The 10,793-nt window shown below is 38.8% G+C and overlaps 1 protein-coding gene across 1 annotated transcript in view; it reads left to right on the top strand.

Moving 5' to 3' along the window:
• The window catches only part of LOC148950026 (uncharacterized), a 140,687-nt gene extending 130,148 nt beyond the window's left edge, over nt 1-10,539 (top strand). The window contains exons 21-23 of the mRNA XM_089092077.1: nt 4,041-4,189; nt 7,132-7,508; nt 10,232-10,539. Coding sequence (XP_088948203.1) covers nt 4,041-4,189; nt 7,132-7,508; nt 10,232-10,380 — 675 coding nt within the window. The 3' untranslated portion in view covers nt 10,381-10,539. The remainder of the gene's footprint in view (nt 1-4,040; nt 4,190-7,131; nt 7,509-10,231) is intronic.
• Nucleotides 10,540-10,793: the final 254 nt, after the last annotated feature.

Genomic DNA, 10,793 nt, shown 5'->3' with positions numbered 1-10,793 from the left:
CAGAGAGACACACACAGACAGACACACAGACACACAGAGAGACATACACACACAGAAAGAGACAAACACAAAGACACCCACTGACACATACACACAAAACCACACACAAACAGACACACAGACACAGACAAATAGACACACACACACAGAGACACGACACACACACACACATAGACACACACAAAGAGACACAGAGACACACACACATACATAGACACACACACACATACACATATACACACACAAACAGACACACACACACAGAAACTCACACAGACACACACACACACACACCCACACAGTCTCTCCCACTGTCAGTCTCACCCTCTCTGACTCACAATCAGACACAAACCAACAGTCAATATCAACCTGACACAATCATTGGGACACAAACAAACCGACACAAACAGACAGACACACACACACAGACACAAACACACAGACACAAACACACAGACACACAGACATATAGACAAACACAGAGAGACACACAGACAGACACTGAGACACACAGAGAGACAGACACCCACAGACACACACACAAACACCTACACACACAGAAACAGAGACACACACAAAAAGACTCCGACAAAGACACACAGACACAGACACAGAGACACACGACACATACACACACACACACACACAGACACACACACACACACACACAGACACACACACAGACACACACACAGACACACAGACACACAGACAGACACAGACACACATAGACACACACACAGACACACACACACACAGAAAGACAGAGACACAGACACACACACAGACACACACACACACACAGACACACACAGACAGACACAGACACACACACACACACACACAGACACACACACCCACACAAACACACACACAAACACAAACAGACAGAGAGAGAGACACACACACACACACACACACACACACACACACAGACAGACACACACACAAACGCACACAAACACACACAGACAGACAGACAGAGACACACACACACAGACACACACACACACACACACAGACACACAGACACACACACACACACAGACACACACACACACACACAAACCAACACACATAGACAAAGACAAACACACACAAAATCAGACAGACACAAAGACAAACAGACACACAAAGACAGACACACACACACAGACAAACACAGAAACACACAGAGACTCACACACATCCACAGACACACACACACATACTCACACTGACATACACACACACACATACACACACACAGACACACAGACAGAGACAGAGACACACAGACACAGAGACCCACAGACACACAGACACACAGACACATACAGACAAACACACAGACACACACACACACACAGACACACACACAGACACATACAGACACACACAGACACACAGACACACAAACACACACACCCACAGACACATAGACACACACACACAGAGAGACACACACAGACTCACTGAGACCCACAGAGACACTGTGAAACTCTGACACACACAGACACTCACAGACTATGAGACACACACAGATACCCAGACACACACAGACATACAGACAACAACAGTCACCCAGAGAGCCACACTGTGTGTGTGTGTGTGTCTGTGTGTGTGTGTGTGTGTGTGTCTCTCTGTGTGTGTGTGTGTGTCTGTGTGTGTGTGTCTGCCTGGGTGGGTCTGTGTTTGTGTGTGTCTGTCTGTGTGTGTGTTTGTGTATGTGTCTGTTTTTGTGTCTCTGTGTGTGTCTGTGTCTCTGTTTGTCTGTGTGTCTGTGTGTGTCTCTCTGTGTCTATGTCTCTGTAGGTCACTGTGTCTGTGTCTGTGTCTCTCTCTGTGTAGGTGTGTGTCTCTGTGTCTCTCTGTGAGTCGCTGTGTGTGTGTGTCTCTGTGTGAGTGTCTGTGTGTGTGTGTCTGTGTCAGAGTGTCTCAGTGAGGGTCTCAGACAGAGACTGTCTGTCTGATAGTGTGTGTGTCTGATTTTGTTTGTGTGTCTGTGTGTTTGTTTGTGTGTCTGTGTGTCTTTGTGCGTCTCTCTGAGGGTGTGTCTCTGTCTCTGTCTGTTGGGGTGGGTCTGGGGGTGTCTGTGCGGGGCTTTGTGTCTCTTTGTGTGTCGGCGTGTTTGTCAGTCTGTGTGTGATCGGCTCTGAGTGTGTCTCTGTGGGTTTCTGTCTGTGTGTGTGTGTGTCTCTCTGTTCGTGTCTGTGGGTGTTGGAGTCTCTGGGTGTGAGTGACTGTGTTTGAGTCTGTGTCTGTGTGTGTGTCTGTGTGTTTGTGTGTGTCTTTGTGTGGTGGTGTGGGTGAGTGTGGGGGAGTGTTTGGGGGGCTCGGTGTGTGTGAGTCTGGTTGTCTGGGTGTGTGTGTGTGGGAGTCTGTGTGAGAGTGTGGGTCTGTCTGTGTGTGTGTGTGTGTCTGCTTGTGTGAGTGAGAGTGTGTGAGTGTGTGATTGGGTCTCAGCGTGTGTGTGTCTCTTTGTGTTTGTGTCTGTTTTTGTTTGTGGGTCTCTCTGTGTGTGTGTCTGTGTGTCTCTTATTGTGTCTGTGTTTGTGTGTCTGTGTGTGTGTGTGTGGGGGTCTGTGTGTGTGTGTGTTTGTGTCGGGGGCGGTGTGTGTTGGTGTGGCTGGGTGAGAGAGTGGGGGGGGGTGCGTGTGTCTGTGTGTGTTTGTCTGCGTGTGTGAATGTGTGTGTGTGTTTTTCTATCTCAGTGTGTATGTGTGTTTGTATCTATCTGTGTTTCTGATTGTCTGTCTGTGTGTCTGTCTGTCTTTGTGTGTGTGTGTCTGTGTGTGTCTGTGTGTTTGTAAGTGTATGTCTTTGTGTGTGTGTGTCTTTCTGTGTGTGTCTCTGTGTGTGTGTGTGTGTGTGTGTCTCTGTTTCTGTCTGTGTGTGTGTGTGTGTCTATTTGTGTGCCAGTGTGTGTGTCTGTGTGTGTCTGTCTGAATGTTTGTCTCTGTGTGAGTTTGTCTGTTTCTCTGTGAGTGTGTGTGTTTGATTGTGTGTGTGTGGTTGAGTGTGTGTGTGTGTGGTTGTGCGTCTGTGTGTGATAGTGTCTGATTCTGTTTGACAGTGTATGTGTTGGGGTCTGTGAGAGGTTGAGTCTGAGTGTGTTGTGGTCTGGTAGTGTGATTGTCTGTGTGTGTGTGTTTGTCTGCGTAGTTGTCTGTCTGTGACTGAGTGTGTGTGTGTGTGTGCGTGAGGCTGTCTGACAGTCTGTGTCTCTGTCTCTCTTTGTCTGTCTTTCTTTGTGTCTGTCTGTGTGTGTGTCTGTCTCTGTATCTCTGTGTGTTTTTCTCTCTGTCTGTTTGTCTCTTTCTATGTCTCTTTTTTTGTATCGGTTTCTGTCTCTGTGTGGGTGTTTCTCTGTGTTTGTGTGTCCGTCTGTGTATGTGTGTATCTGTGTGTGTGTGTGTGTCTGTGTGTGTGTGTGTCTGTTTGTCTGTTTTTCTGTGTTTGTGTGTGTGTCTGTCTGCGTGTGTGTGTCTGTGTGTGTGTGTGTGTCTATGTGTGTCTGTGTGTGTGTGTGTGTCTGTGTCTCTGTGTGTGTGTGTGTCTGCTGTCTGTGTTTGTGTGTGTTTGTGTGTGTTTCTGTGTTGGTGTGTGTGTTTGTGTGTTTTTGTGTGTTTTTGTGTGTGTTTGTGTGTGTGTCTCTGTTTTTTTGTGTGTCTGTTTTTGATTTTGTGTGTGTGTGTGTGAGTGTGTGTGTCTGTGTGTGTGTGTGTGTTTTTGTGTGTTTCTCTGTCTCTGAGTGTCTCTCTGTTGTCTGTTTGTCTGTGTGTCTCTTTTTGTGTCTCTGTGTGTGTGTGTGTGTCTCTGTGTGTCTGTGTGCCCCGAATATGTCAGTTCGGTGACTTCAATGTGTTACCTGAAAACTTACTTGGCTGAAGGTTCTTCAGGGAAGTTACTGTTAGTAGTGAAGCTACTGAAGTGGGCATTGAAGTTATTTGGCTGAAAAATCTGAATAGCTGAAATCGACTTTTAGGTCAAAGATGGCATCAGAGTAATTTTTTAATTTGTGTTTATTATTTATTTATAATTTTTTTTTTTTTTTTTAGAAAACTGAAGTTATTCTACTTGAGCGATGTATGAAGAAAATGGAAAAAGAGTTAGAACTTCTTAAAGTGCAAAAGAAGGAGCTTGAGAGTAAAGTTATGAAGAATGCATCCATTGCAGAACATTACAAGACCAAATGCATTGAATACAGGTATTCTATATTTTTAAATTGAATTCAGTTAATTTTATTTAATTTAGGTCTAATTTAATCTTATAACTTTTTTATTTATTTTATTGATTGTAATTTCTCTTTTCTCTCCTAAAGCTTTGCCTCATTTTCTTGTCTTTTTGCCTTAAGTCCAAGTGACAATAGAATACGGCCATCCCAAGGAAAAATTATGCATTTGCTCTTTTATTTGTTTCAAGTCCCGACTCAAAGTTTATAATAGTTATAGTTTAGATAGAGTCCAGGATAGAATTGGACGCTTGCCAACTCTGTGGATTAGTTGAATATATAACCACCAGTATGACTCTTAGCCGCCAAACTTTAACCCTGAGCTCCCACTGATGCGATTTCACGCCATAATGGCCGTTTTTGCGTGATCCGTTAAATTTTCCCGTTTTTTGCTGAAAGTTTCTGCGTCACAACGGGTCAATGGCTGCGTTGAAATATTTCTACTGAGCCGTTGAAAATCGCATCCGTTATTTTAAATTGAAAGCATTGTAGAACCATAAATTGCACGTAACTGAGAAACTAAACCTGTTTATCAAAAGTTTTCCGTTAGTATTCGACAAACAACCAGAGGATTCTGTCCTTTCAATACAAAATTTAAATAGGCAAGTCCTCGTTTTTTTTTTTTTACAAGGAAATGATCCAAGAAGATAACACTTGTATATTTCATTAGACATAGTTAGCCTAGGCTATTACAGATTAGCCCTTTGAATATTTTTCTTGGCTTCTAGAATTTAATTTAGCCTATTCCTATGAATATGCTTTTTAAACATATCATAGTATCTTTGCACTTCAACGGCTGCAGTGAACCGTTTCTGTGTGACCGTTTTTGCGATTTTCCAGCATCCGCTATCCGTGAGCCGTTTTTTGTTAAAAAAAATCGCACCAATGAGAATCAAAGGTAAGGGTGAATGTTAAAAGGCTTTTCTTCTGAGTAAGCGGATCTGAAATTGAAGAAAAATCCTTTTGTGACGTATTCTTCGAATTTTACGTGGGTACGACAAATGCGGTATGCTCCCACTGTCTTGGGCTCTTTTTAAAAGAAATGTTAGGATGGTTAGGTTCAGGGTTGCCACACCTAGTGATCATCACTATTTCTAGTTATTTTTATATTGCCCAAAGAAAAAAATCACTAAATCAGCACATAAAAAAACTAGATTATTGAGGAAAATCACTAAAAATCATTGAGATATTATTAAAATCTAGTGATTTTTTTTTTCACTGGGCGGCAACCTTGCTTAGGTTGTCCTTTACGGAAGAAAGAAAATACAGAAAAGTGCTTTATGATCATCCATCTGGTACCAAACTAAATGCAGGCCGTTTTAGAACGGAGGGAAAGGTCTTGAGAACGGATTTAAAAGAAACTTGAACTTGGTGGGAATGGAGTAAAGACTGAAACATTGAACAGATTGAGGGGGGGGCAAGGCGTATACGCAGCTGTTTTGACCACGGTGTATCACTGACTTGCGTTGAACTATGAGTGAGCTGAAAACAGCTCACTGAGCTGTTTTCAGCTATTTTCTGTTCTGAGCTGTTTTGAGCGCTTTTATTTAAAGATAAAAGCAGAAACTAAGCAGATTAGTGGGAGCCCGATCTCAATTGCTATTAAAGATTTGCCTCGTTAGAATGTTTTCCAGAATTACAAGAAAGCTAAATTGACCTAAAGAATATTGAAATGAACTAGGCTGTAACTTAATTGACCTCAAATTAAAATTGTCCCATTGCTTGATAGCTTATCCCGAGAAAAATGCTAGTTTCCTCCTTTTTCTTTTTGAAATTATAAAGAACCTTGGAAAACTAAACTCGTGAGTGTACAGTAAAAAATTTGTTTTTACTTTAATAGTCTGAGAAACAAGAGTGACATTCAACATAAGAGTGATCCTATATAGATATACCTGCTCTAATTTACGGGACAAGGTCGAAATTTTTTTCATAATTTCTAATTTTAACAACATGACCTTCGAAACAATACTTCCATAGATTACATTTCCGAATAATTTGTGCTAGCCTTTTGTGAAATAGTTTTATGGTTAATGATAGCCAAGGACTAGGACAAGGCAAAATGATCGAACTTTTATTTGACGATTTTGAAAGCTTAGTCAATGTGCTTCAGTCAAATTTAACTGTCTACATCTATGTAGGCTTTCAAAACCGGATAAAATAAATATTCAGCAGAAGTGGAGCATTTACTGACTTTGAACAGCGTTTGAGTTATAGCCGTAAAGAGCTGGGTACTAGAGTTGTGTTGCACACATTGGACTGTTTGAAGAGGGGTAACGATATTGTCGTTACCCTGGTCAAGGACAAGGACAAGTTTAATTTATTACTTTGATTAAAACCGTTTATTGATAAAAGTTTTTTCCGTTGCTTGTATATTTCTAAATATTCATTTACTCAAGTCTGTATTTCGAGATTAAAATTTTAATCAACATACAGCTTTAATAACAATTATTCCAGTACGATAAGCACCCACAGAACTGGGTACGAAATTATTTCCACCCTTTTCAAATCCAAAACATGTGTCCGTCTTAAATATAATGCAACATCAAACGGGACTAATAGAAAGTATTATTGTCCTGTAGAATACTCGTAAAGAATCATACCAACAACATCTAGAATGTTAAAGAACGTGAATCAGCGACAGAAATAGACTGCTAATAGCCAAAATTAACATTAAAAGAATATTTTACAAGGGTCGACCTGGTTGGGATTTACTTTCATAAATGTGAATAAAAAGAACTCGTTCTGAAATTGCAACTGAACAAAGAAACTGAAACAGTTCTCTAATCAGCGAGAAATTATCAGCTTATGCAACTTCAGTCCTTCGATTGCCTTCATTTGTTTTTCCTAAATGCCCAATTTGGTATAATCCAGTTCTTTTAAATACCCATATCCTGAATTTCGTTATCTTTTTGTTTTAGAAATAAGTACTATATCGAAGTTGGTCAACCAGAGAAAGTGGTGTCCTTAGAGACATTGCACCAACCACAGCTTAACGCCATACAGGAGGAATCGAGAGAAGAATCAGGAAGAGAAAGTGTTGTTGAGATGCAGTCCACCTCCAAAAAAATAACTCCTTTAGAAGTCACAAAGACCGAGGAAAAGCCAATAGCAAAAACAGAGCCGAACGCCAAAAAAATGAAAATCGTAGAAGATATTGTTCCAAGCAAGCCGGTGCCACCAAATAGTAGCGCAGTAGAAGGTAAAACAGCGGAGATTGAAATACCACGCATACCCTTAGGAAAAGTCAACTCGCCAAGGAAAAATCACCCGTCAATGAAACTGGAAACTGTTCCTGGTAAGTTCCTAATGCACTTATTTGATTATAGTGCTTGTATAGAACTACTAAGAACCATGAATGTAGCTAGGACTAAGGGATGGGGGGGGGGGGGGAGAAGCGTAAAGACTGACAGCTAATTTTATCTGGAAGAATGCATAAATAACACTTATTTAATTTAATGTATTTATATAAAACTACTGAATATCATGAATGAAGCCAGGATTCAGGGATCGGGAGGAGGGGAGGAGAGAAGGGTGCCAACTGAACTACAGCCATTTTTGAAACCACTAGATTCGTAATATATGCTCTACCAGCACAAGGAGCCAGGATTGAACGTAGCCAGGATTCAGGGACGGGGGGGGGGGAGGCTGAGAAGGGTTCAGACTGAACAAACAGTTTTAGCCGGAGAAATGCGTCGATAACACTTATTTGATGTTAATGCTTTGTGTCAATTTCTTAGAATTATGAGATATATCATTTCGATTAGAGTGAGGCGATACGTAGGTTTTTTAATTCCACTTCACCTTTTAAAATCAAAATATTCTGAAAACTTTCATTTCAAAAGCCTTCAATTGAAGATATGGAGTCTAAAATTATACGTGTACGAGGTACTGATATGAGAGTACTTACCACATGCCTCAGCAAGTGCAACCAGAAGATAAAGGCGCACCAATGGAGCCCTTCACTTTCTTACTCGTTTCTATAAAAGAATGAGTTCTGAGTGCGATTAACCGTAGATTTTGCAATTTCAGTTCATTCCTTTCCAAATCAAGTTTTCTATAATAATAAAAAAAAAAAAAAAAAAAAAAAAAAATTGAAGTCTTAACATTTTCAGAGACATTGCTATAAAGTTTTGATGTATTGTAAATAAATTTGAAGTATTTCTAAGGCTTAGTTATACTGCAACTTCTGACAATGCATTAGATGAAATTTGTGGTTTTTAAAGGTAATTTTTTCCATTGCCCAATTCGTATTTATTGGATAGCTAAAAATGTCTGGTCAAATTATATAAAGAAAACTTTATATGCATAAAGTTATGCCTATAGAAACATATAAAAGTCCGATTTTGAGATGCAAATTATTTTTAAACGGACTTTTTATTCTATATATTCTTAATATCTATATAGATTCAGAGTTATATTTCCGTACAGAAAAATATAAAAGGCTTATTTTGAGATAGAAGACCTTTTTAAATAGACAGGTTTATTCTATAGATTCTTGATTTGTATATAGATTTAGAGTTTTATTTATATGGAGAAATATGTGAAAGGGTTATTTTGAGATTAAAGTTTTGTTTAAACGGAATTATTCAAACTTATCGTGAACACAAACAATATGAATAAATGGGATTATCGCACTATCGATGTCGAATTATTGAACTGTCGAAATGTCGATGTCGAATTATCGAACTGTCGAACTATCTAACTATGACTATGGATCAAGCACGAACAAAATCATCATTCAAATGAAACCGCAAAGACATTGAATAAAAAAAAAAAAAAAAAAAAACATCTAAAGAAATGTGATATTTTAATTGAAGTCTTGTTAAGAAAGCTTTATTCCAGTTCACTCCTCACTTTCTACGTTTTATTAGTATCATTAGACTTTTCTTTAAAACAACCTAATTAAACAATTAGGGTATTAGTGTCATGAATCTCGAGGCTTTGCATAAATCAGTAGTGCAAATACAAACAGAGAATTGTGTTATTTTCTCCAATGTCTGATACTATCGATAGTATAATGGCCGTATCGTTATTGTAGGCATATTTTTCCTTAGCCCTTTCAGGATAGATGGTTCTGTCTGGCACCATACATAACTTTGATTTTTTCTTTCGTCAGTCGATCACGTTACCATTTCATCCCTGATACCCAAGTGAAGCCAAGAAGCTTGTTATTAATCAGTATTTTTTATCAGACGCTTATTTTGAAATTTTATAAGGTAGTTTTGTAATTTAGCAAGTAATTTGCAATTTAATATCATTTTATAAGGTAGTCCTATTTATCTTTAACCCTTTTTCGCTTCATTCCAAAAAATCGGAGAAATTGAGTGTTGAGGGGATCGAAGGCTGCATGGCTTATCTTTAATCTTTTTTTTTTTTGCTTCATTCCAAAAATTCGGAAAAATCCCGTATTAAGGGTATCGAAGGTTGCATCGTTTATCTTTAACCATTTTTGGAATTTATTTCAAAATTTGGGAGAATCGGGTATTGAGGGTATCGAAGGCTGCATCATTTTGCTTTGAAATTTTTTTCTTCATTCCAAAAATTCCAGTGACTAAACCTGTGTTTCGGAGTATTGAGGGTATCGAGAGTTTCGAGAGTATCGAAGGTTTTATCGTTTATCTTTAACCTTTTCCCTTCATTCCAAATATACGGGAGAATATGGTATTGAGGGTATGAATGAATAATTGTATTCATGACTAAACCTGTGTATCTGAGTATTGAGGGTATCGAGAATATTGAGAGTATCGAAGGTTGTATCGTTTATCTTTAACCTCTTTTTTTCTTCATTTCAAAAACCCGTGAGAATCGGGTATTTAGGGTAAGAACGAATGATTTTGCTCAGTGACTAAACCCGTACAAATTATTTCAGCGTATTGAGAGTATCAAAGGTTGTATTGTTTATCTTTACCCCTTTTGTTTTTGCTTCATTCCAAATCTGTGGGAGAATCACAATCACCTCTATGAAAAAAATGAATAATAGTATTTTACATTGTAAGCCTTCAAACATTTGTTTTCCAGGAACTTCGTCTTTTGCGGCCGGTCGTTTTCCTGAAACCAAATCTGAAAAGCCAGGGAAAGTTCAACCACCTGTGAGAGGAAGGGTTACGAGGTCAACTGCTCGGAAGCTTGGTGATGAGGACATGCCAGATAATTGCAAGCAGCAGTAATTAATGGAAGTCATTTAATTTGTATTAGAGGAGTTTATATATGTTGATCTCTGTCGAATATGTAATTGAAGTGTTCTTGCCTTGATTTGTTTTGAATTTTTTTAATTAATAATTTTGACTTGATAAATGATTTGAATATAAATAAATGGTTTAGCATTATTTATCTCATTGGCGGTAATACCAACAGTAGGTCTATCTTCTTACGGAATAAAGAGCAAAATAAAAACCTTGAACAAAAATCCTTAATTTGGACTGATTTTAAATGTAAAATTATAATTTTATCAAGTTTACGGTACAGTGAGTTGCGAAGAGGGAAAAATATAAATACTCGGATAATTTGAATTTGATTTTTCGGGTACCACAGGTCCTTTTTCTTCGAGGCCTTAATGTGCATTTACGCATGAAAATTTAGT

Source organism: Artemia sp. Qi Xiang Cuo, chromosome 7 (genome assembly GCF_049724085.1).
Source record: "Artemia sp. Qi Xiang Cuo chromosome 7, ASM4972408v1, whole genome shotgun sequence".
Lineage (NCBI taxonomy): Eukaryota > Metazoa > Arthropoda > Branchiopoda > Anostraca > Artemiidae > Artemia > Artemia sp. Qi Xiang Cuo.
This window is presented reverse-complemented; position numbering and strand designations above follow the sequence as displayed.